Below are 27,488 nucleotides of genomic sequence, written 5' to 3' on the forward strand. Positions count from 1 at the left end.
GACTTATGGCAGACAGTCCCCAAGGTCGAGGGAGCGGTTTCCACTTTAAACAAACGCACCACTATACCCATAGAGGATAGTTGTGCTTTCAAAGATCCTATGGATAAAAAATTAGGTTTGCTTAAAAAGATGTTTGTTCAGCAAGGTTACCTTCTACAACCAATTTCATGCATTGTCCCTGTCGCTACAGCCGCATGTTTCTGGTTCGATGATCTGATAAAGGCGGTCGATAGTGATTCTCCTCCTTTTGAGGAGATTATGGACAGAATCAATGCTCTCAAATTGGCTAATTCTTTCACCCTAGACGCCACTTTGCAATTGGCTAGGTTAGCGGCTAAGAATTCTGGGTTTGCTATTGTGGCGCGCAGAGCGCTTTGGTTGAAATCTTGGTCGGCTGATGCGTCTTCCAAGAACAAGCTACTTAACATTCCTTTCAAGGGGAAAACGCTGTTTGGCCCTGACTTGAAAGAGATTATCTCTGATATCACTGGGGGTAAGGGCCACGCCCTTCCTCAGGATCGGCCTTTCAAGGCAAAAAATAAACCTAATTTTCGTCCCTTTCGTAGAAACGGACCAGCCCAAGGTGCTACGTCCTCTAAGCAAGAGGGTAATACTTCTCAAGCCAAGCCAGCTTGGAGACCAATGCAAGGCTGGAACAAGGGAAAGCAGGCCAAGAAACCTGCCACTGCTACCAAGACTGCATGAAATGTTGGCCCCCGATCCGGGACCGGATCTGGTGGGGGGCAGACTCTCTCTCTTCGCTCAGGCTTGGGCAAGAGATGTTCTGGATCCTTGGGCGCTAGAAATAGTCTCCCAAGGTTATCTTCTGGAATTCAAGGGACTTCCCCCAAGGGGGAGGTTCCACAGGTCTCAGTTGTCTTCAGACCACATAAAAAGACAGGCATTCTTACATTGTGTAGAAGACCTGTCAAAAATGGGAGTGATTCATCCTGTTCCATTAAGAGAACAAGGGATGGGGTTCTACTCCAATCTGTTCATAGTTCCCAAAAAAGAGGGAACGTTCAGACCAATCTTAGATCTCAAGATCTTAAACAAGTTTCTCAAGGTTCCATCGTTCAAGATGGAAACCATTCGAACTATTCTTCCTTCCATCCAGGAAGGTCAATTCATGACCACGGTGGATTTAAAGGATGCGTATCTACATATTCCTATCCACAAGGAACATCATCGGTTCCTAAGGTTCGCATTCCTGGACAAACATTACCAGTTCGTGGCGCTTCCTTTCGGATTAGCCACTGCTCCAAGGATTTTCACAAAGGTACTAGGGTCCCTTCTAGCTGTGCTAAGACCAAGGGGCATTGCTGTAGTACCTTACTTGGACGACATTCTGATCAAGCGTCGTCCCTTCCTCAAGCAAAGGCTCACACGGACATTGTCCTGGCCTTTCTCAGATCTCACGGATGGAAAGTGAACGTGGAAAAGAGTTCTCTATCCCCGTCAACAAGGGTTCCCTTCTTGGGAACAATATTAGACTCCTTAGAAATGAGGATTTTTCTGACAGAGGCCAGAAAAACAAAACTTCTAGACTCTTGTCGAATACTTCATTCCGTTCCTCTTCCTTCCATAGCTCAGTGCATGGAAGTGATCGGGTTGATGGTAGCGGCAATGGACATAGTTCCTTTTGCGCGCATTCATCTAAGACCATTACAACTGTGCATGCTCAGTCAGTGGAATGGGGACTATACAGACTTGTCTCCGAAGATACAAGTAAATCAGAGGACCAGAGACTCACTCCGTTGGGGGCTGTCCCTGGACAACCTGTCACAAGGGATGACATTCCGCAGACCAGAGTGGGTCATTGTCACGACCGACGCCAGTCTGATGGGCTGGGGCGCGGTCTGGGGATCCCTGAAAGCTCAGGGTCTTTGGTCTCGGGAAGAATCTCTTCTACCGATAAATATTCTGGAACTGATAGCGATATTCAATGCTCTCAAGGCTTGGCCTCAGCTAGCGAGGGCCAAGTTCATACGGTTTCAATCAGACAACATGACAACTGTTGCGTACATCAACCATCAGGGGGGAACAAGGAGTTCCCTAGCGATGGAAGAAGTGACCAAAATCATTCTATGGGCGGAGTCTCACTCCTGCCACCTGTCTGCTATCCACATCCCAGGAGTGGAAAATTGGGAAGCGGATTTTCTGAGTCGTCAGACATTGCATCCGGGGGAGTGGGAACTCCATCCGGAAATCTTTGCCCAAATCACTCAGCTGTGGGGCATTCCAGACATGGATCTGATGGCCTCTCGTCAGAACTTCAAAGTTCCTTGCTACGGGTCCAGATCCAGGGATCCCAAGGCGGCTCTAGTGGATGCACTAGTAGCACCTTGGACCTTCAAACTAGCCTATGTGTTCCCGCCGTTTCCTCTCATCCCCAGGCTGGTAGCCAGGATCAATCAGGAGAGGGCGTCGGTGATCTTGATAGCTCCTGCGTGGCCACGCAGGACTTGGTATGCAGATCTGGTGAATATGTCATCGGCTCCACCTTGGAAGCTACCTTTGAGACGAGACCTTCTTGTTCAGGGTCCGTTCGAACATCCGAATCTGGTTTCACTCCAGCTGACTGCTTGGAGATTGAACGCTTGATTTTATCGAAGCGAGGGTTCTCAGATTCTGTTATCGATACTCTTGTTCAGGCCAGAAAGCCTGTAACTAGAAAGATTTACCACAAAATTTGGAAAAAATATATCTGTTGGTGTGAATCTAAAGGATTCCCTTGGGACAAGGTTAAGATTCCTAGGATTCTATCCTTCCTTCAAGAAGGATTGGAAAAAGGATTATCTGCAAGTTCCCTGAAGGGACAGATTTCTGCCTTGTCAGTGTTACTTCACAAAAAACTGGCTGCTGTGCCAGATGTTCAAGCCTTTGTTCAGGCTCTGGTTAGAATTAAGCCTGTTTACAAACCTTTGACTCCTCCTTGGAGTCTCAATTTAGTTCTTTCAGTTCTTCAGGGGGTTCCGTTTGAACCCTTGCATTCCGTTGATATTAAATTATTATCTTGGAAAGTTTTGTCTTTAGTTGCAATTTCTTCTGCCAGAAGAGTTTCAGAATTATCTGCTCTGCAGTGTTCTCCTCCTTATCTGGTGTTCCATGCAGATAAGGTGGTTTTACGTACTATACCTGGTTTTCTTCCAAAAGTTGTTTCTAACAAAAACATTAACCAGGAGATTATCGTACCTTCTCTGTGTCCGAAACCAGTTTCAAAGAAGGAACGTTTGTTGCACAATTTGGATGTTGTTCGCGCTCTAAAATTCTATTTAGATGCTACAAAGGATTTTAGACAAACATCTTCCTTGTTTGTTGTTTATTCCGGTAAAAGGAGAGGTCAAAAAGCAACTTCTACCTCTCTCTCTTTTTGGATTAAAAGCATCATCAGATTGGCTTACGAGACTGCCGGACGGCAGCCTCCCGAAAGAATCACAGCTCATTCCACTAGGGCTGTGGCTTCCACATGGGCCTTCAAGAACGAGGCTTCTGTTGATCAGATATGTAGGGCAGCGACTTGGTCTTCACTGCACACTTTTACCAAATTTTACAAGTTTGATACTTTTGCTTCTTCTGAGGCTATTTTTGGGAGAAAGGTTTTGCAAGCCGTGGTGCCTTCCATTTAGGTGACCTGATTTGCTCCCTCCCTTCATCCGTGTCCTAAAGCTTTGGTATTGGTTCCCACAAGTAAGGATGACGCCGTGGACCGGACACACCTATGTTGGAGAAAACAGAATTTATGTTTACCTGATAAATTACTTTCTCCAACGGTGTGTCCGGTCCACTGCCCGCCCTGGTTTTTTAATCAGGTCTGATAATTTATTTTTTTAACTACAGTCACCACGGTACCATATGGTTTCTCCTATGCAAATATTCCTCCTTAACGTCGGTCGAATGACTGGGGTAGGCGGAGCCTAGGAGGGATCATGTGACCAGCTTTGCTGGGCTCTTTGCCATTTCCTGTTGGGGAAGAGAATATCCCACAAGTAAGGATGACGCCGTGGACCGGACACACCGTTGGAGAAAGTAATTTATCAGGTAAACATAAATTCTGTTTTTCACAGAAAGATTGCTAATCTTCCTGATATTCATTGTTTTGTACAAGCTTTGGTTCGTATAAAACCTGTCATTAAGTCAATTTCTCCTCCTTGGAGTTTGAATTTGGTTCTGGGGGCTCTTCAAGCTCCTCCGTTTGAACCTATGCATTCATTGGACATTAAATTACTTTCTTGGAAAGTTTTGTTCCTTTTGGCAATCTCTTCTGCCAGAAGAGTTTCTGAATTATCTGCTCTTTCTTGTGAGTCTCCTTTTCTGATTTTTCATCAGGATAAGGCAGTGTTGCGAACTTCTTTTGAATTTTTACCTAAAGTTGTGAATTCTAACAACATTAGTAGAGAAATTGTGGTTCCTTCATTATGTCCTAATCCTAAGAATTCTAAGGAGAAATCATTGCATTCTTTGGATGTTGTTAGAGCTTTGAAATATTATGTTGAAGCTACTAAGTCTTTCCGAAAGACTTCTAGTTTATTTGTTATCTTTTCTGGTTCTAGAAAAGGCCAGAAAGCTTCTGCCATTTCTTTGGCATCTTGGTTGAAATCTTTAATTCATCTTGCCTATGTTGAGTCGGGTAAAACTCCGCCTCAAAGGATTACAGCTCATTCTACTAGGTCAGTTACTACTTCCTGGGCGTTTAGGAATGAAGCTTCGATTGATCAGATTTGTAAAGCAGCAACTTGGTCCTCTTTGCATACTTTTACTAAATTCTACCATTTTGATGTATTTTCTTCTTCTGAAGCAGTTTTTGGTAGAAAAGTACTTCAGGCAGCGGTTTCAGTTTGAATCTTTTGCTTATGTTTTTCATTAAACTTTATTTTGGGTGTGGATTATTTTCAGCAGGAATTGGCTGTCTTTATTTTATCCCTCCCTCTCTAGTGACTCTTGCGTGGAAAGATCCACATCTTGGGTAATCATTATCCCATACGTCACTAGCTCATGGACTCTTGCTAATTACATGAAAGAAAACATAATTTATGTAAGAACTTACCTGATAAATTCATTTCTTTCATATTAGCAAGAGTCCATGAGGCCCGCCCTTTTTTTGGGGTGGTTATGATTTTTGTATAAAGCAGAATTATTCCAATTCCTTATTTTATATGCTTTCGCACTTTTTTATCACCCCACTTCTTGGCTATTCGTTAAACTGAATTGTGGGTGTGGTGAGGGGTGTATTTATAGGCATTTTGAGGTTTGGGAAACTTTGCCCCTCCTGGTAGGAATGTATATCCCATACGTCACTAGCTCATGGACTCTTGCTAATATGAAAGAAATGAATTTATCAGGTAAGTTCTTACATAAATTATGTTTTGTCTAATCCAAAATTAATTTCCTGTACATACACACTTAGAGCTAGATTACAAGTGGAGCAGTATTTTTTTTTTTCTTCCGCGATCCTCTAGGGTTAAGCTTTTTGCGCTAGTCATGTTGCGTTTGTATTACAAGTAAAAAAAATATTTTGCACTAGCAGTAACCCAAATAGCGCAAAATTCCTAACTTAAGTTTGCGCGTGCATGTATTCCCCTAAATAAATTAATGTAGGGAAAAAAACTAAAGTCAATGGTGAAAAAAAAAAAATGGTTAAAAAAACAAAACCATTGCGCAAAGAAGATAGCATATTCGCATTAGCAGCTGTGAATACATTAATATATATGCACACATATATAGACCTATCTATATAAATACATCTTTAGCAATGTAGCTGTATGTATTTTTATGTTAAAGTACTTTGGCGGCTTTTTATTTCTAACACCTGAGATCTCATATCTTTGAGCCCTTATAACTTATTTTGTGCAATAGTTTTTGAAGTTTTTATTAGACGGTGTTAATATGAGTGTAACTGTACTAGCGCAATCGTGATTTCGATCAACTTGTAATATCAGCGCAATTAAAAGTGCTAGTGAAAAACAATATCACTTGCACAAAACAGTTTGTGCTTCACTTGTAATCTAGCCCTTAGTGTAATGTTTTTGGTCTTCAATACATACTAGTTGCTTATCCCATTACAAAGCTTTATCAATACTTCTAGGAGCATGCGTTTCTGTTGCACTCACGATAGAGGGTAGAAAGCAAGCTATATAGGTTTTCTTAGAAATGGTGCAAATTAATAGATTTTTTTTTTTCTTCCGTGAATTACTATTGTCTCCGGAAAATTGTTATAAAGTGAGCACTTCCCACTGTTGGGGGGGGGGGGGGGCGTGATAGAAGCAGGCTGAGCCAGTGGGCAGATTCGGTGTCGACAGGGTCAGGATGAAGTTGTTGGAGCCTGATGAGAGTAAGGTGGGAAAACGAGGACTTGTAACAGTTGGGAGGAGAGGGGCACATTGATGGGCCAGCCATTATGCTGGCTAGTGCCCCCCCAGCAACACCACTGGGGAAAATTGGAACATTTTAGAAGAAAACCTGCTTGGTTACTGGCCTTTTTAGGGAGCGTGAAACAATTTTATACTAAAGCAAGAGGTGGTTCATGTATTCCCCACAGTTTAAAGTGACAGTAAACACCTTGTAATTATATATATATATATATATATATATATATATATATATATATATATATATATATATATATATATATATATATATATCTACATTTGTCTTTAAAGCACAAGACTAGTAATTGAGTTCACCCTTATTAATAGGCATGTGCATTCAGCAGTTATTTGCTGAAGGCGGTGGCCACTCGTTTCATTTGGCCATTTTCTAAGCCGGATTTCTTGTGAATGTGGTACACAATAAGATCTGTGCAAATCCAGATTTTAGTTTGCTGCACTTTCGCAAGAAAAAATCTGGCTCCGAAATGTAGTGAGTGGCCACCTTCTGCATTCAGCAGATAACGAGACATCTGAATGCACACAGGCCTACTCATTAAGAAATATCCTTTTTTTGTTTTGTTTGCACAATATAATGCACTCTTTGCTGTTACCACACTAATTACTGGATACGCTGTGTTCCCCCTATACAGCAGAATATAGAGAGAGTGTGCATGTTGCAGGGTGGATAAAAATAAATATTTAAAAAAATAAATAAAAAATTGGATTTTTATTTAAAGGACCACTCAATGCAGTAAAATTACATAATTAACAAGTGCATAATAAAAGGACATTGATTTAACACCTTCTTTGATGTTTAAATAAGTAGTACAATATTTTTTTTTCTGACATTTATTTCTTCTCCCGTTTTCCGGCCCCCTGTATCATGTGACAGACATCAGCCTATCACAGACTAGTATATGTATACCCTGTGTGAATATAAAAATGTGATAATAGAAGTCAATTGGAAAGTGTCTTAAAACTGCATCCTCTTTCTGATTTAAAAGTTTATTTTGACTTGAGTGTCACTTAAGTCGTATTTTTTTTATTATTTTTTTTTATTTTGAAGAAAAATCTATCTAAAGATAGTTAATATTTAAGATATATAATATAAATGTTATTCATCCTGATATATATAGATTTGTTTTTAATTATAGCAAGATGCTGTAAATTCATGCCTGAAAGGTTTAAAGGGACAGTTTACTCAAAAAATTTCTCTCCTTTAATTTGTTCCCAATGATCCACTTTACCTGCTGGAGTGTATTAAATAGTTTACAATTAGCTCCTTTACCCTTATATCGGCATTTGAAATAGTTGATTTAGCATGTGGCCTCCCCACCTATTCTGAAAATTTGTGGCCGCAGGTCCAAGCTATAGATAAGCTTTGTAAACACAGCCAGCAGAAGAGATTACACTCCCAGTGGGATATAGCAGAGATAAGGTAATAAAATGTTCATTTTCCATTGTTCTCTCCAAGTACTGGTGATTGTTTTATAGACAGATATAAGATAAAGAAGCAGGTATATGTACCAATGTGATACAGTAATGAGATCTGATTATACCTACAAGCTCAACCCATCTTATTAGGTTGTGGCTCCAAAACACAAAATCAGAGCTTTAATTTACACAAACCTTAAAACGCTAATTTTCATACATTTTTACTCTGCAGTTGGTAAAAAAAGCAATTGTAAAGACATTAAAGGGACATGCCACCCACATTTTTTCTTTTATGATTTAGAAAGATAATGCAATTTTAAACATCTTTCTAATTTACTTATATTATCTAATTTGTTTTATTCTCTTGATATTCTTTGATGAAAAGCATATCTAGATATGCTCACTAGCTGCTGATTGGTTGCTGCACACAGAAGAATCATATGATTGGCTCACCATGATAATTGCTTTTTCTTCAATTAAGGATATTTAAAAAATGAAACAAAATAAATAATGGAAGTAAATTGTAATGTTGTTTAAATTTCTATTCTCTATCTGAATCATGAAAGAAAGATGGTTTAGTGGCCCTTTAAGGGAAAAACTGTTTTACAGTATACTGCCCCTTTATTTTTATTTTGGTAAATTAATTCCATTAATCCATCCACAATTTCATTCTCTCCCAGAAGTTTGTCAGATTAGTTTGGGTAATTTTTCTATCTTGAAGATATCATCATACAATATTTGTTTTGTACTTCTCAAACTGTAAATATGTGTCTGCAGAAATAACATGCCCCTTCACAGCACAAATGTTATAAAATAAACATACAGAAAGAAAACATTTTGGGTTTCAGAGCATAGAATTTTCAGATTTACTTCTATTATAAAAATTGCTTCATTCTCTTGGTATCCTTTGTTGATGGAGAGCAATGAACACATTAGGTGACAAGCTGCTAGCTCACAGTAGTGTATTCGTTCTGAGCCTACCTGTGTTTGTTTTTGAACAATGGATACGAAGAGAAGTTTATTGTAAAATTGTTACAAAAAGGAATGTTTTTTTCTGAATCATGAAAGTATAATTTTTACTTTACTGTCCCTTTAATGCCATTGCTCCCCTGCAAATCTGTCTACACAATCAACCCATTCTAAGTTTTTAAGAAGCTCACGGAATAGAAGATTGTTTGGAGTGGAATAGATCTGCACAAGGACCTAAGTGTGAAGGAAGGGCAAGCATCCTATAATATAAAAGGCCAAAGCTGTCATGAGCAGTAGAGACAGTGCAAGGACAAACACACCTGGCCTTACACATACTAACCGTCCTGATCTGCTGTTCTGAGGGAGTGGGCGGGGCCAGGGTGTGACGGGCATGGTGGGGGCATGACCGGATGGAGCGGGCGTGGAGGGCGTGGTCTGTAGAGAGAGTGTGCCAAAGAGGGGGGAGTCAAAGCAAAAGGGGGGGGGGGGGGAGAGAGCCAGGGGTGGGACCGCTGTACTGCAAAAAATGGCCCATGTGCACGGGCTTTAGGACTAGTTAAAAATAAAATGTTATTGTTTTAGTTAAATAAAACTATTTTAATTTCTTATTAAGGTAATCCTCATTTTTCTCCTTTCAATAAAGTAAAACTGTAAAGTTGATCAAATATGAATTATTAACTTATTAAACTGGTGATAGTTTCACCTCCCAACAATTTTATTCATTTCAGTGATCTATCAATGCATATCTGATACATAAGCAAATCAGTAATAGTCTGATCTAACTGGAAAATAATGTGAAAAGTTGTAATTCTAAAAATGAAAAACATGATTTAACTTGGTCTTACTGACTAGTAATTTAAATTGTGATTTAAAACAATTGTATTTAAGTCAATTTCACACATCATTAAAAAGAAATTGTAAAAATACCAAGAATATAAGATTACATGAAAATTATTTTTAGAAACAAAGTCTGTGTAACCTGATACATGCTTTTCATTGGTATTTCCCCACAATGATGCTGCATAACTTGCTATACGGTTGGTAAAAATGAGGTGGAACATGTATGGTGGCCTGTCATTTATGTGGACAGAAACATTTTTTTACTGTGTTTAAAGGTAAAAAATGGGCATGGGCTTCTTGACTTCATTTAAAATTAGTCCTCTTAGCTTCAGTTTCTGAGTAATGATGCTTAAAGTGAAGGTACAGTTATCCTTTGTTTAATCAATGTAACCATTTCTCACTATAAACTTATAGTAGTCGCTAAGTTTTTTTTTTTTTTTTTTTTTTTTTTATGAATATTCAAATATTTTTGTTAATTATTTTCAAAATCCCTACCATTTGTCTCCCGACTCCTCCCAAGCCTTTACTTCCTTCTGCATTTTGTGACGTCTCTACGCCTCGCAAAAGCGCATGCACGACCCAGGATAAAAATTGCGCATGCGTTACTCTCATTATTTTGCAATGCGCATGCGCTAATTTGCCTTGTAGTATAGTACTGAATGAATAAGTATATTCATTCAGTACTATACGATCAGAGACAGGAGCTGCATTTATTGCTATTGTTGAAACGTTTCTTAAAAGCATCGATCTATTAACTCGGTTTGCCCAATTGTACTATAAAATCTATAGTACCATTGGGCAAACAGAGTTAATAGATCAATGTTTTTAAGAAACGTTTCAACAATATCAATAAATGCAGCTCCTGGCTCTGATTGTACAGACTGTAACAAGACGATGAGGTAGTCTGTGGGATGCATGCGCAAAACTGGAGCTCGCTTGGTTGAGAAGATGAAGAAAAATTAAAGTGTGCATGCAGCGACGAGTAAAGGGGCGGATGACGTCGGTTGACGGCCTAAAAATCAATTGGCTATTAAATACATGTGATGTAAAGGAGAGAAAAAAAGAAATTACGGGTTGAATTTGGGGATGTATATAAATAGGATTATAAAGGTAATATGTTTATAACTATTTATATAAAATATGATGAATGAAAGTCATATTATTTTTAAACATTGAATGATATTCTAGATAGTGATGAGGGTAACTTTACCGTCACTTTAATTTTGTATGCTAATTAGCACGCCCAGTATTTTTTTTTGTTCAAGAAAGTTTGAAACATTTACTAATTTGTTAAAGGGCCATAATACCCAAATGTTTAAACATTTGAAAGTGATGCAGCATAGCTGTAAAAAGCTGATTAGAAAATATCACTTGAACATCTCTATGTAAAAAAGAAAGATATTTTACCTCAAAAGTTCCTCAGTAGCCACCTCCCATTGTAAAGGATTTCTAAGCAGCATTTTAGTGTGTTTGTCCTGGGACATCTGAAGGGACTAGCATCGTGCACTCTCATATTATTTCTCCAATCAGGTAAAGGAAGCTTACTATGAAATCTCATGAGAGTCAAGTCAAATCTCATGAGATCACAGTAAGAGTTCATGACCTCAGCACTGCTGATGCTGATTGGCTGCTGTTCATTTCTTCATTTTTTTAGATTTTTTACCTGCAGCTGGGAGCAGCTGAGTATAACTTTTTACACAGAACTTACTATGCTGAGCTGAGGAGATTGTGAGGTAAAATATCTTCCTTTTTTACATAGAGATGCTCAGGTGATATTTTCCTGTCAGCTTTTTACAGTTATACTGCATCAGTTTCAAGTGATTTAGCATATGAGTATTATGTCCCTTTAACTTTTGCAGTTGAAACAGTTGGTTTTGCTCACTGAAACCACAACCTAAAAGTACTGCCTCTTTTGTCTATAGAGAGTAAGGGTATCTGTTCTTACTGCAGACTCAGACCATCTCAATGTTCTTGAGAACAAATTTCCTGTACATTTTAATTTAACCCCTTAATGACCACAATGTACCCTGTATGTCACTGGTCGTTAAGGTTTTTTTCAGGACATAATAGCATTAGTCTAGCAAGAACATGATATTAATGCCCTCCCTCCAGCAGGCTTTGTGGAATAGAGCAGTCTCAACGCTGGTGGCAAGACTGTGCTACAAAACAATCAAGTCCCAAAATAAGACTAGTGACATACAGGGTACGTCGCTGGTCCTTAAGGGGTTAAGTAACTGGGAACATATTAAGGGAAGATAAACGGTACACTGTCCCTTTTATAGAAATGTGAGTTCATGCATAGTATGTGCTAATTATTTAATGTTCTTTTGCTGGATTAATTCACCTGTTGTTCGAAGTATAATTATGCAAATTACTTTAACTTGACATTATGATTGCTGCCAAGGAGATCGCTTTTGTGTTCGGCAGTTGGAACTATACCGATACGTCTTGATCTACTTGCGGGCACAATGCATGTTTTGAAGATTTTAGTCATTTATATTTTGCTTTGTGTTCTGTCTAAGCTAAATTTTTATTGCAGCTTCACTAGTTAAAAAAAAACAAATATGCGTCACTAATATGACGGTCACTGTTCTATTACCTCACAACATCCGTGACCGCTGTAATAACTGTCATGCTGGGCTTTAGCAGGCAATAAAAAAATCACCTTCTAGGTGTGACACATAGTATGACAGTCAGCTAGCAATGTCTAATGCTTAGTGTATGGTGCGCACCCACGAAAGAACAGCATGTTAGTGACTTTTATATGGCAGAGGGCAGATGTTCACAATTATCTTGATGAATCTGACTGTTCTTGATCTTATGTGCGTGTGTATGTTTGTATTATAAATTTATACAGTGCAACACATTTTTAAGGCCAAAGACCCCCCCCCCCCCAAAAAAAAAAGCATTTTATGTATTTTGTATTAATCTGAGTGACATTTATTCAAGTCCTAGGAGCCATCCCAAAAAAGTTAGAAGCCAAATGTTTACATATCTACATGATGGTGGCTGGGTAGATATAGTTATGTATACATATAGAGCAATATATGCACGGTGAGGTGCACACTAACGCAGAGAAACCAATGGAACACAATGAACCGCTCTCTATACTCCTGTCTCACCTTTAGACCGGGCTCAAGGCTCTTACCTTTACCATTACATGCTCACCTTCTGGATGGTTTCAGACTACACTAAGATATATGCAGCTTTGGCCTAAGCCACAACCGTACTTAAAGGGATACTGAACCCAATTTTTTTCTTTTGTAATTCAGAAAGAGCATGCAATTTTAAGCAACTTTCTAATTTACTCCTATTATCAATTTTTCTTTGTTCTCTTGCTATCATTATTTTAAAAAGAAGGCATCTAAGCTTTTTTGGTTTCAGTACTCTAGACAGCACTTTTTTATTGGTGGATGAATTTATCAACCAATCAGCAAGGACACCTAGGTTGTTCACCAAAAATGGGCCGGCATCTAAACTTACATTCTTGCATTTCAAATAAAGATACCAAGAGAATGAAGAACATTTGATAATATGAGTAAATTAGAAAGTTGCTTAAAATGTCATGCTCAATCTGAATCACGAAAGAAAAATTTTGGGTACAGTTTCCCTTTAAAGGACCGCTCAATGCAGTAGAAATACATAATTAACAAGTACAAAATAAAAAGACAATGATTTAACACCTACTCTGAATTTCAAATAAGCAGTTTGTTTTTTTCTGACAAATTTATTTTTTCTCCCATTTACTGTCCCCTATCCTGTACCATGTGAGACATCAGTCAATCACAGTCTAGTATGCGTATACCCTGTGAGCTTGTGCACATGCTCAGTAGGATCTTGTTCCCCAGAAAATGTGCATATAAATAGACTGCAAAATGTCATAATAGAAGTCAATTGGAAAGGGTCTTAAAACTGCATGCTTTTTCTGAATCATAAGTTGTTTTCTCTTGTTAAGTGTATCCAGTCCACGGATCATCCATTACTTATGGAATATATTCTCCTTCCCAACAGGAAGTTGCAAGAGTCCACCCACAGCAAAGCTGCTATATAGCTCCTCCCCTAACTGCCATACTCAGTCATTCTCTTGCAAGCCTCAACATAGATAGGAGGTTGTGAGAGTCTGTGGTTTTTTATACTTAGTTTATTCTTCAATCAAAAGTTTGTTATTTTTAAATGGCACCGGAGTGTGCTGTTTATCTCAGGCAGTATTTGGAAGAAGAATCTGCCTGCGTTTTTCTATGATCTTAGCAGACGTAACTAAGATCCATTTGCTGTTCTCACACATTCTGAGGAGTGAGGTACTTCAGAGGGGGAATGGCGTGCAGGTTTTCCTGCAGTTAAGGTATGTGCAGTAAAATATTTTTCTAGGAATGGAATTGACTAAGAAAATACTGCTGATACCGAAGTAATGTAAGTAAAGCCTTAAATGCAGCGATAGCGACTGGTATCAGGCTTATTAATAGAGATACATACTCTTATAAAAATGTGTTTTAAAACGTTTGCTGGCATGTTTAATCGTTTTTTTTAACATATGTTTGGTGATAAAACTTATTGGGGCCTAAGTTTTTTCCACATGGCTGGCTTAAATTTTGCATAGAAACAGTTAACTGAAGCTTCCCACTGTTGTAATATGAGTGGGAAGGGCCTAATTTAGCGCTTTTTTGCGCAGTTAAAATTACAAAATGAATCATCCAGATTCCCTCAGCAGTCCCATGAATACTACAGGACATTTCTAAAGGGCTAAAAAGACTTCCAAAATCGTTTATAGGGAAGGTAATCCACAGCTCTGCTGTGGCAGTTTGTTGTCTGTTTTTAAAAACGTCTATGTCGTTTTTTTGATCTGTTTTTTGCATTAAGGGATTAATCATCCATTTGCAAGTGGGTGCAATGCTCTGTTACCTTATTACATGTACTGTAAAAATTTCGTTTGTTTTACTGCCTTTTTTCACTGTTTTTCAAATTTTGACAATTTGTTTCTCTTAAAGGCACAGTAACGTTTTATATATTTGCTTGTTAACTTGATTTAAAGTGTTTTCCAAGCTTACTAGTCTCATTAGTCTGTTCTAACATGTCTGACATAGAGGAAGCTCTGTGTTCATTATGTTTTAAAGCCATGGTGGAACCCCATCTTAGAATGTGTACCAGATGTACTGATTTCATGTTAAACAATAAAGATCATTTGTTGTCTTTAAAAACATTATCACCAGAGGATTCTGTCGTGGGGGTAGTTATGCCGACTAACTCTCCCCACGTGTCAGACCTTTTGACTCCCGCTTTAGGGACTCACGCTCAAATGGCGCCAAGTACATCAAGGGCACCCATAGCGTTTATTTTACCAGGGGATTCTGTCGAGGGGAAAGTTATGCCGACTAACTCTCCCCACGTGTCAGACCCTTCGACTCCCGCTTCAGGGACTCACGCTCAAATGGCGCCAAGTACATCAAGGGCGTCCATAACGTTTATTTTACAAGACATGGCAAAGTTGGTGAATAATACTCTGGCAGCAGTATTAGTCAGACTACCTGAAATTAAAGGAAAGCAGATAGCTCTGGGGGTAGATACAGAGCATACAGACGCTTTAAGAACCATGTATGATACTACCTCACAATATGCTTAGTCTGTGGGTGATTTTTTTTTTTTGACTCAGGGAAGATGATTTAACCTGATTCTGATATTTCTACATTTAAAATTTATGCTTGAGAACCTCCACTTGTTGCTCAGGGAGGCTTTGGCTGCCCTGAATGAATGTGTACAATCGCAGGGCCAGAGAAATTGTGTAGACTGGATAAATAATATGCAGTGCCGGTGTGTACTGATGTTTTTCCAATACCTAAAGAGGTTTATTAATTATTTTTTTTTTAATAAGGAATGGGATAGACCAGGTGTGCCGTTCTCTTCCCCTCCTATTTTTTAGAATAATGTTTTCTAATAGTTATGACCACACGGGACTTCTGGCAGACAGTTCCTAAGGTGGAGAGAAGAGTTTTTACTCTAGCTAGGCGTACCACTACCTCTGGCGAGGACAGTTGTGCTTTCTTTCATGTAATTAACAAGAGTCCATGAGCTAGTGACGTATGGGATATACATTCCTACCAGGAGGGGCAAAGTTTCCCAAACCTTAAAATGCCTATAAATACACCCCTCACCACACCCACAAATCAGTTTTACAAACTTTGCCTCCAAGGGAGGTGGTGAAGTAAGTTTGTGCTAGATTCTACGTTGATATGCGCTCCGCAGCAAGTTGGAGCCCGGTTTTCCTCTCAGCGTGCAGTGAATGTCAGAGGGATGTGAGGAGAGTATTGCCTATTGAATGCAGTGATCTCCTTCTACGGGGTCTATTTCATAAGGTTCTCTGTTATCGGTCGTAGAGATTCATCTCTTACCTCCCTTTTCAGATCGACGATATACTCTTATATTTACCATTTCCTCTACTGATTCTCGTTTCAGTACTGGTTTGGCTTTCTACAAACATGTAGATGAGTGTCCTGGGGTAAGTAAGTCTTATTTTCTGTGACACTCTAAGCTATGGTTGGGCACTTTATTTATAAAGTTCTAAATATATGTATTCAAACATTTATTTGCCTTGACTCAGAATGTTCAACTTTCCTTATTTCCAGACAGTCAGTTTCATATTTGGGATTATGCTTTAATTATCATATTTTTTCTTACCTCAAAAATTTGACTTTTTTCCCTGTGGGCTGTTAGGCTCGCGGGGGCTGAAAATGCTTCATTTTATTGCGTCATTCTTGGCGCGGACTTTTTTGGCGCAAAAATTCATTTCCGTTTCCGGCGTCATACGTGTCGCCGGAAGTTGCGTCATTTTTGACGTTATTTTGCGCCAAAAATGTCGGCTTCCGGATGTGGCGTCAAATAATGTGGGCGTCTTCTTTGGCGCCAAAAAATATGGGCGTCGCTTTTGTCTCCACATTATTTCAGTCTCATTTTTCATTTGCTTCTGGTTGCTAGAAGCTTGATGTTTGGCATTTTTTTCCCATTCCTGAAACTGTCTTATAAGGAATTTGATCTATTTTGCTTTATATGTTGTTTTTTCTCTTACATATTGCAAGATGTCTCACGTTGCATCTGAGCCAGAAGATACTACAGGAAAACCTCTGCCTGCTGGATCTACCAAAGCTAAGTGTATCTGCTGTAAACTTTTGGTAGCTATTCCTCCAGCTGTTGTTTGTATTAAATGTCATGACAAACTTGTTAATGCAGATAATATTTCCTTTAGTGATGTACCATTGCCTGTTGCAGTTCCCTCAACATCTAAGGTGCAGAATGTTCCTGATAACATAAGAGATTTTGTTTCTGAATCCATAAAGAAGGCTTTGTCTGTTATTTCTCCTTCTAGTAAACGTAAAAAGTCTTTTAAATCTTCTCTCTCTACAGATGAATTTTTAAATGAACACCATCATTCTGATTCTTTGGACTCTTCTGGTTCAGAGGATTCTGTCTCAGAGATTGATGCTGATAAATCTTCATATTTATTTAAGATGGAATTTATTCGCTCTTTACTTAAAGAAGTACTAATTGCTTTAGAAATAGAGGATTCTAGTCCTCTTGATACTAATTCTATACGTTTGGATAAGGTTTTTAAAGCTCCTGCGGTTATTCCAGAAGTCTTTCCTGTTCCTAATGCTATTTCTGCAGTAATTGCTAAGGAATGGGATAGATTGGGTAATTCATTTACTCCTTCTAAACGTTTTAAGCAATTATATCCTGTTCCGCCTGACAGGTTAGAATTTTGGGACAAAATCCCTAAAGTTGATGGGGCTATTTCTACCCTTGCTAAACGTACTACCATTCCTACATCAGATGGTACCTCGTTTAAGGATCCTTTAGTTAGAAAAATTGAATCTTTTCTAAGAAAAGCTTATCTATGTTCAGGTAATCTTCTTAGACCTGCTATATCATTGGCTGATGTTGCTGCAGCTTCAACTTTTTGGTTGGAAACTCTAGCGCAACAAGTAACAAATCGTGATTCTCATGATATTATTATTCTTCTCCAGCATGCTAATAATTTCATCTGTGATGCCATTTTTGATATTATTAGAGTTGATGTTAGATTTATGTCTCTGGCTATCTTAGCCAGAAGAGCTTTATGGCTTAAGACTTGGAATGCTGATATGGCTTCTAAATCAACTCTACTTTCCATTTCTTTCCAGGGAAACAAATTATTTGGTTCTCAGTTGGATTCTATTATTTCAACTGTTACTGGTGGGAAAGGAACTTTTTTACCACAGGATAAAAAGTCTAAAGGTAAAAACAGGGCTAACAATCGTTTTCGTTCCTTTCGTTTCAATAAAGAACAAAAGCCTGATCCTTCGTCCTCAGGAGCAGTTTCAGTTTGGAAACCATCTCCAGTCTGGAATAAATCCAAGCCTGCTAGAAAGGCAAAGCCTGCTTCTAAGTTCACATGAAGGTACGGCCCTCATTCCAGTTCAGCTGGTAGGGGGCAGGTTACGTTTTTTCAAAGAAATGTGGATCAATTCTGTTCACAATCTTTGGATTCAGAACATTGTTTCAGAAGGGTACAGAATTGGTTTCAAGATGAGACCTCCTGCAAAGAGATTTTTTCTTTCCCATGTCCCAGTAAATCCAGTGAAAGCTCAAGCATTTCTGAATTGTGTTTCAGATCTAGAGTTGGCTGGAGTAATTATGCCAGTTCCAGTTCCGGAACAGGGGATGGGGTTTTATTCAAATCTCTTCATTGTACCAAAGAAGGAGAATTCCTTCAGACCAGTTCTGGATCTAAAATTATTGAATCGTTATGTAAGGATACCAACGTTCAAGATGGTAACTGTAAGGACTATATTGCCTTTTGTTCAGCAAGGGAATTATATGTCCACAATAGATTTACAGGATGCATATCTGCATATTCCGATTCATCCAGATCATTATCAGTTCCTGAGATTCTCTTTTCTAGACAAGCATTACCAATTTGTGGCTCTACCGTTTGGCCTTGCTACAGCTCCAAGAATTTTCACAAAGATTCTCGGTGCCCTTCTGTCTGTAATCAGAGAACAGGGTATTGTGGTATTTCCTTATTTGGACGATATCTTGGTACTTGCTCCGTCTTTACATTTAGCAGAGTCTCATACGAATCGACTTGTGTTGTTTCTTCAAGATCATGGTTGGAGGATCAATTTACCAAAAAGTTCTTTGATTCCTCAAACAAGGGTAACCTTTCTGGGTTTCCAGATAGATTCAGTGTCCATGACTTTGTCTTTAACAGACAAGAGACGTCTAAAATTGATTACAGCCTGTCGAAACCTTCAGTCTCAATCATTCCCTTCGGTAGCCTTATGCATGGAAATTCTAGGTCTTATGACTGCTGCATCGGACGCGATCCCCTTTGCTCGTTTTCACATGCGACCTCTTCAGCTCTGTATGCTGAACCAATGGTGCAGGGATTACACGAAGATATATCAATTAATATCTTTAAAACCGATTGTTCGGCACTCTCTAACGTGGTGGACAGATCACCATCGTTTAATTCAGGGGGCTTCTTTTGTTCTTCCGACCTGGACTGTAATTTCAACAGATGCAAGTCTCACAGGTTGGGGAGCTGTGTGGGGATCTCTGACGGCACAAGGAGTTTGGGAATCTCAGGAGGTGAGATTACCGATCAATATCTTGGAACTCCGTGCAGTTTTCAGAGCTCTTCAGTTTTGGCCTCTTCTGAAGAGAGAATCGTTCATTTGTTTTCAGACAGACAATGTCACAACTGTGGCATACATCAATCATCAAGGAGGGACTCACAGTCCTCTGGCTATGAAAGAAGTATCTCGAATTTTGGTTTGGGCGGAATCCAGCTCCTGTCTAATCTCTGCGGTTCATATCCCAGGTGTAGACAATTGGGAAGCGGATTATCTCAGTCGCCAAACGTTGCATCCGGGCGAATGGTCTCTTCACCCAGAGGTATTTCTTCAGATTGTTCAAATGTGGGGGCTCCCAGAGATAGATCTGATGGCCTCTCATCTAAACAAGAAACTTCCCAGGTATCTGTCCAGATCCCGGGATCCTCAGGCGGAGGCAGTGGATGCATTATCACTTCCTTGGAAGTATCATCCTGCCTATATCTTTCCGCCTCTAGTTCTTCTTCCAAGAGTAATCTCCAAGATTCTGAGGGAATGCTCGTTTGTTCTGCTAATAGCTCCGGCATGGCCTCACAGGTTTTGGTATGCGGATCTTGTCCGGATGGCATCTTGCCAACCATGGACTCTTCCGTTAAGACCAGACCTTCTGTCACAAGGTCCTTTTTTCCATCCGGATCTGAAATCCTTAAATTTAAAGGTATGGAGATTGAACGCTTGATTCTTGGTCATAGAGGTTTCTCTGACTCCGTGATTAATACTATGTTACAGGCTCGTAAATCTGTATCTCGAGAGATATATTCTAGAGTCTGGAAGACTTATATTTCTTGGTGTCTTTCTCATCATTTTTCTTGGCATTCTTTTAGAATACCGAGAATTTTACAGTTTCTTCAGGATGGTTTAGATAAGGGTTTGTCCGCGAGTTCTTTGAAAGGACAAATCTCCGCTCTTTCTGTTCTTTTTCACAGAAAGATTGCTATTCTTCCTGATATTCATTGTTTTGTACAAGCTTTGGTTCGTATAAAACCTGTCATTAAGTCAATTTCTCCTCCATGGAGTTTGAATTTGGTTTTGGGAGCTCTTCAAGCTCCTCCGTTTGAACCTATGCATTCATTGGACATTAAATTACTTTCTTGGAAAGTTTTGTTCCTTTTGGCCATCTCTTCTGCTAGAAGAGTTTCTGAATTATCTGCTCTTTCGTGTGAGTCTCCTTTTCTGATTTTTCATCAGGATAAGGCGGTGTTGCGAACTTCTTTTGAATTTTTACCTAAAGTTGTGAATTCCAACAACATTAGTAGAGAAATTGTGGTTCCTTCATTATGTCCTAATCCTAAGAATTCTAAGGAGAAATCATTGCATTCTTTGGATGTTGTTAGAGCTTTGAAATATTATGTTGAAGCTACGAAATCTTTCCGTAAGACTTCTAGTCTATTTGTTATCTTTTCCGGTTCTAGGAAAGGCCAGAAAGCTTCTGCCATTTCTTTGGCATCTTGGTTGAAATCTTTAATTCATCTTGCCTATGTTGAGTCGGGTAAAATTCCGCCTCAAAGAATTACAGCTCATTCTACTAGGTCAGTTTCTACTTCCTGGGCGTTTAGGAATGAAGCTTCGGTTGACCAGATCTGCAAAGCAGCAACTTGGTCCTCTTTGCATACTTTTACTAAATTCTACCATTTTGATGTATTTTCTTCTTCTGAAGCAGTTTTTGGTAGAAAAGTTCTTCAGGCAGCGGTTTCAGTTTGAATCTTCTGCTTATGTTTTTTGTTAAACTTTATTTTGGGTGTGGATTATTTTCAGCAGGAATTGGCTGTCTTTATTTTATCCCTCCCTCTCTAGTGACTCTTGTGTGGAAAGATCCACATCTTGGGTAGTCATTATCCCATACGTCACTAGCTCATGGACTCTTGTTAATTACATGAAAGAAAACATAATTTATGTAAGAACTTACCTGATAAATTCATTTCTTTCATATTAACAAGAGTCCATGAGGCCCACCCTTTTTTGTGGTGGTTATGATTTTTTTGTATAAAGCACAATTATTCCAATTCCTTATTTTATATGCTTCGCACTTTTTTTCTTATCACCCCACTTCTTGGCTATTCGTTAAACTGATTTGTGGGTGTGGTGAGGGGTGTATTTATAGGCATTTTAAGGTTTGGGAAACTTTGCCCCTCCTGGTAGGAATGTATATCCCATACGTCACTAGCTCATGGACTCTTGTTAATATGAAAGAAATGAATTTATCAGGTAAGTTCTTACATAAATTATGTTTTTTAGATCCAATGGATAAAAAATGTTTATTCAACAGGGTTTTATCCTGCAGCCCCTTGCATACATTGCTTCTGTCACTGCTGCTGCGGCGTTCTGGGTTGAGTCTCTTGATGAGGCTTTACAGTTAGCGACTCCATTGGATGAATATATTTGACAAGCTTATGTTAGCCAATTCCTTTGTTTTCTGATGCCTTTGTTCATTTGACTAGACTAACGGCTAAGAATTCTGTTTTTTACTATACTGGCGCGCAGAGCGCTATGGCTTATTTCATGGTCAGCTGTTGTGACTTTAATAAATAAGCTACTTAACTTCCCTTCAAGGGGCAGACCCTATTCGGGGCTGGTTTGAAGGAGATTATTGCTTATATCACTGGAGGAAAAGGTCATGCCCTTCCTCAGGATAGGTCCAAATTAAGGGCCAAGAAAGGTCTAATTTTCGTGCCTTTTAAAACTTCAGGGCAGGTGTGGCATCCACTTCCTCTAAGGCAAAACAAGAGGGAATTTTTGCTCAGTCCAAGGCGGTCTGGAGACAATCGGACCTGGAACAAAGATAAGCAGGCCAAGGAGCCTGCTGCTGCCTCTAAGGCAGCATGAAGGAACGGACCCCTATCCGGTAACGGATCCTATAGGGGGCAGATTTTCATTCTACGCCCAGGCGTGGGCAAGAGATGCCCAGGATCCCTAGGCATTGGAATTTATATCCCAGAGATATCTTCTGGATTTTCAAAGATTCCCCCCCAAAAAAGGGGAGATTTCGCCTTTCCAATTATCTGCAAACCAGATAAAGAAGGAGGCATTCTTACATTGTGTACGAGATCCATCCAGTTCCAAGAGAGGAACAGGGACAGAGTTTTTACTCAAATCTGTTTGTGGTTCCCAAGGAGAGGGAACCTTCAGACCTATTTTGGATCTAAAGAGCTTAAACAAATTCCTCAGAATTCCGTCTTTTAAGATGGAAACTATTCGTACCATCTTAACTATGATCCAGGAGAGTCAATAGAGGACTACAATGGATTTGAAGGATGTTTATCCTCACATTGTGATGCATAAAGATCACAATCGTTTTTCAGGTTTGCCTTTCTAGACAGGCATTACCAGTTTGTAGCTCTTTCCGTTGGGATATCTACAGCCCCAAGAATCTTTATGGAGGTTCTGGGGTCACTTTGGCGGTCCTTAGGCCGCGGGGCATAGAAGTGGCCCCTTATTTAGACGACATCCTGATACAGGCGTCAAACATCCAAATTGCCAAGTCTCATACGGACGTAGTACTGGCATTTCTGAGATCACATGGGTGGAAAGTGAACAAGGAAAGAGTTCTCTATCCCCAATCTCAAGGGTTTCCCTCTTAGGGACTCTGATAGATTCTGTAGAAATGAAAATTTACCTGACGGAGTCCAGGTTGTCAAAGTTTCTAAATTTCTGCCGTGTTTTTCATTCCATCCGCGCCCTTCGGTGGCTCAGTACATGAATGAAATCTGCTTAATGGTAGCGGCAAGGGACATAGTACCGTTTGCACGTCTACATTTCAGACCGCTGCAACTATGCATGCTCAGTCAAAGGAACGGGGATTACACAGGTTTGTCCCCCTGTTAAACCTGGACCAAGAGACCAGAGATTCTCTGGTGACTATGTCGGGTCCATCTGTCCAAGGGTATGACCTTCCGCAGGTCAGATGGGACAATTGTTACAATAGATGCCAGCCTTTTAGGTTGGGATGCAGTCTGGAACTCCCTGAAGGCTCAGGGATAGTGGACTTAGGAGGAGACCCTCCTTCTAATAAATATTATGGATCTGGGAGTGATATTCCATGCTCTTCAGACTTGGCCTCAGTTAGCAACTCTGAGGTACATCATATTCAGTCGGACAATATACACGACTGTGGTTTACATCAGCCATCAAGGGGGAACAGAAGTTCCCTAGCGATGTTAGAAGTCTTACAATAATTCACTGGACAGAGACTCAATCTTGTCTATCAGCTATCCATATCCCAGGTGTTGAGAACTGGGAGGTGGTTTTTCTAAGTCGTCAGACTTTTCTTCCGGGGGAGTGGGATTTCCTCCGGAGGTCAAGACCAAGCAGGAGAGGGCTTTGGTGTTTTTGTCAGCGCCTGCGTAGCCACGCAGGACCTGGTATGCAGATCTGGTGGACATGTCATCCTTTCCATCACGGTCTCTGCTTCTGAGACAGGTCCCTCTACCTCAGGGTCCTTTCAACCATCTAAATAGAATCAATCTGAGATGGACTGCCTGGAGACTGAACGCTTGATGTCATCAAAGCATGGCTTCTCCGAGTCAGTCATTGATACCTTAATACAGACATGAAAGCCTGTCTCTAGGAAAATTGAACATAGATATGGTGTAAATATCTGATTGTTATGAATCCAAGGGTTACTCATGGAGTAAAGTCTGGATTCCCAGGATATTATCTTTTCTCCAAGATGTTTTGGAGAAAAGGGTTGTCAGCTAATTCCTTTAAAGGGACAGATTTTTACTCTCTCTATTTTTTTGCACAAGCGTCTGGCAGGTATTCTAGACGTTCAGGCATTTGGTCAGGCTTTGGTTAGATCCAAGCCTGTGTTTAAAACTGTTGCTCCACCATGGAGCTTAAACCTGGTTCTTAAGGTTCTTCAAGAAGTTCTGTTTGAACCTTTTTTGTTCCATAGATATCAATCTTTATCTTGGAAAGTTCCTTTTGGGTAGCTATTTCCTCGACTCGTAGAGTCTCCAAGTTATCTGTGTTACAATGTGATTCTCCTTATCTGGTCCTTCGTACGGATAAGGTAGTCCTGCGTACCAGCCTGGGTTTTTTCCTAAGGTGGTATCTAACAAGAACATCACTCAAGAGATAGTTGTTCCATGCTTGTATCCTAATCCTTCCTCAAAGAAGGAACGTCTATTACACAATATTGGACGTGGTTTGTGCTTTAAAGTTTTTTACTTACAAGCTACTACAGTTTTCATCAAACGTTCACCTTGTTTGTTGTCTATTCTGGACAGAGGTGAGGTCAAAAGACTTCGGCAGCCTCTCTGTCTTTTTGGTTAAAAAGCATAATTCATTTAGCTTATGAGACTGCTGGACAGCAGCCTCCTGAAGGGATTACAGCTCATTCTACTAGAGCTGTGGTTTTCATTTGGGCCTTTTTTAAATGTGGCTTCTGTTGAACAGATTTACAAGACGGAGTCTTGGTCTGCGCTTCATACTTTTTCAAATTTAACAAATTTGATACCTTGCTTCTTCGGAGGCTATTTTTGGGAGAAACGGTTTCTTACAGGCAGTGGTAACTTCCGTTTAAGTACCTGCCTTGTCCCTCCCATCATCCGTGTACTTTAGCTTTGGTATTGGTATTCCATAAGTAATGGATGATCCGTGGACTGGATACACTTAACAAGAGAAAACATAATTTATGCTTACCTGATAAATTTATTTCTCTTGTAGTGTATCCAGTCCACGGCCCGCCCTGTCACTTTAAGGCAGGTAATTTTTTCATTTGAACTACAGTCACCACTGCACCCTATGGTTTTTCCTTTCTCTGCATGTTTTCGGTCGAATGACTGAGTATGGCAGTTAGGGGAGGAGCTATATAGCAGCTTTGCTGTGGGTGGACTCTTGCAACTTCCTGTTGGGAAGGAGAATATATTCCATAAGTAATGGATGATCCGTGGACTGGATACACTACAAGAGAAATAAATTTATCAGGTAAGCATAAATTATGTTTTTACTTGAATGTCCCTTTAAATGCCATAACTGCTGAAGCAGCAGGGAAGAATTTACAGAACACCACATGTCACTCAACAGTGAGGCTATCAAGGGGGATGCTGACTGCAGTAACCTCCACCGAAGAAAATTGGGCATCATAAACGGATAATGTAGAGATAGTAAAAGGCTTACAAACATGGATAGAATTTTTGTATTTAGGAGCTGTTTGCCAACCCCCTGATATGTTTAATATATATTTAAAAAAAACGTATTCAATCTTTATCCCATGCTTGCTGTGATTGGGCCGCCTTCAATCATGTAATCCACTCACTTATCTTGTCCTCTCTTAACACATTTAACCGCCTATAATGCAAGTTCAATATTACAATGTTAACATTTTTAATGAATCACTTTAGTATTTCGCTTTAAAAAAAAAAAAAGTATCACTTCCTATATTCTATCGTTTAACCACTTCCTCTTTCCACTTTTTTTTTCTATACCTTTTTTAGATCCGATGCTGCAGCTGACGATAGATGAGAGGCTAAGCCAAGATGATCATTTTCTCTGCACTGCTCCTGTTCACACACGTCTGAACATACTTGCTGCTCAAAGATAATGGGGTACACGTGCTTGTGAAAGACTGACTCTCGCACATCTGCCTATTGTCTCGTTTACCAGATGACAAGTGGGTCTGCTGGTTTCCTACTATAGGACTGAACCGTTTGGTATGGCGTTTCGTTCTCTTTGTATGATTTTGTGTATTGTATTTGGAACTGCAGCATTTGGGCCAGTGCCAAGGATTTCATGGCAGAATGGAGGTAACTGGATTTTTTTTTCTCTTTAGAGATTAGTAAATCTGAGTCATGTGGTGTTTATCTGTTTTGCAAACTTTTTTTTTTTTTTCTGTGATGCGATACCTCTGAATTGACAGTGATGGCTAAAACTCTCTTCTCCTCACAGCTGTTCCTGTAACTCTTTGCCTATAATTATAGCTGTGAGCGTGTTTAAATAGCTGTTACGCTCTTTGTTTTTGTTTTTTTCTTTGAACTGATCTTTTTTTTTTAAAATAAGATTTAACTTGTTTAGGTCTTTTGGCACATTTTTTATAAAACGAGCTTCAATACAAAATGTTGAACATAAATGTGTGATTTACTTTCTTCTCTCAGTTCAGCTTTGGTTTCATGCTTTTGATAATTATGCAAGCCGCATTTAATTTATGTGTTAAAGGAACAAAAAAACAGTACACTGGATATCTATTTTTGTTTAAGACACTGGGAGAAATGTTTACTTTTAGTTACACAAAAATGTGTAATACTCCTGGATGATATAGGTTAATTATTTTTATATGTATGAATGTGTGTGTGTGTATATATATATATATAATTTCTAAGTACATGGGGAAAAATTGTCAAATGTTGTACAATAAATAGTAAGAAGAAACCAGTTGTCTTTTTATTAAGGGCAAGAACCAGGTTTTGTAAATATCAACAGGGATAGCCAGTGTATGTATGTGTGTGTATATATTAATGTGTGTATGTATGTATGTATGTATATATATATATATATATATATATATATATATGTATATATATATATATATATATATATATATATATATATGTATATGTATGTATATATATATGTATATATATATATATATGTATATATATATATATATGTATATATATATATATATATGTATATATATATATATATGTATATATAATGTGTGTGTGTATATATATATATATTTACATACTAGAGGCTTACCAATGTAAAATGAGATAATTTCTAAAATTAATATTCATATAGAGCTATCTTCTTACGGTTTGTTAACCATATTTATTCTAAAAGGAAAAACAAAATATTGTGCTAAGACGTAGTTTGATATATGAGCTTGTTCGCATACTAAAGTGCTATTCATCTTGCTTATTAACTCAGATGTTGATTTAACACATTTTCATGTGGACGGCATTTTCAACTATTCCACATTATTGCTCAGTGATGAAAAAGATGTTCTGTACATTGGAGCACGAGAAGCAATTTTTGCAGTAAATTCACAAAATATTGCAGAAAAACAACATGAGGTGAGTATAGATTTGTTTCCCTCCCCCCCTTTCTTTTGTTAAAGAACATTATTTTATATTTGTGTTCCACAGTTTTTGTTAACATATGAAATGCCAGTGAGATGTCATTCCTATGTGGCAAATGGTATAAATAACATTTTACTTTTAAGGCAAATCACTGTGTATTTTATATATAATTAACTAGTAGATTGCTGTACTAAAGGGAAGTTGTGCGTTAAAGCTGT

General features: G+C 38.9%; 1 protein-coding gene across 4 annotated transcripts in view; it reads left to right on the forward strand.

Moving 5' to 3' along the window:
- Positions 1–27,488, forward strand: part of SEMA4D (semaphorin 4D) — a 397,671-nt gene that overhangs the window by 149,277 nt on the left and 220,906 nt on the right. For all 4 annotated transcript variants that reach the window (XM_053702391.1, XM_053702393.1, XM_053702392.1 and 1 more), the window contains exons 3-4: positions 25,687–25,995; positions 27,119–27,264. In XM_053702391.1, coding sequence (XP_053558366.1) covers positions 25,905–25,995; positions 27,119–27,264 — 237 coding nt within the window. In that variant the 5' untranslated portion in view covers positions 25,687–25,904. The remainder of the gene's footprint in view (positions 1–25,686; positions 25,996–27,118; positions 27,265–27,488) is intronic.

Source organism: Bombina bombina, chromosome 2, assembly GCF_027579735.1.
Source record: "Bombina bombina isolate aBomBom1 chromosome 2, aBomBom1.pri, whole genome shotgun sequence".
NCBI classification, from domain to species: domain Eukaryota; kingdom Metazoa; phylum Chordata; class Amphibia; order Anura; family Bombinatoridae; genus Bombina; species Bombina bombina.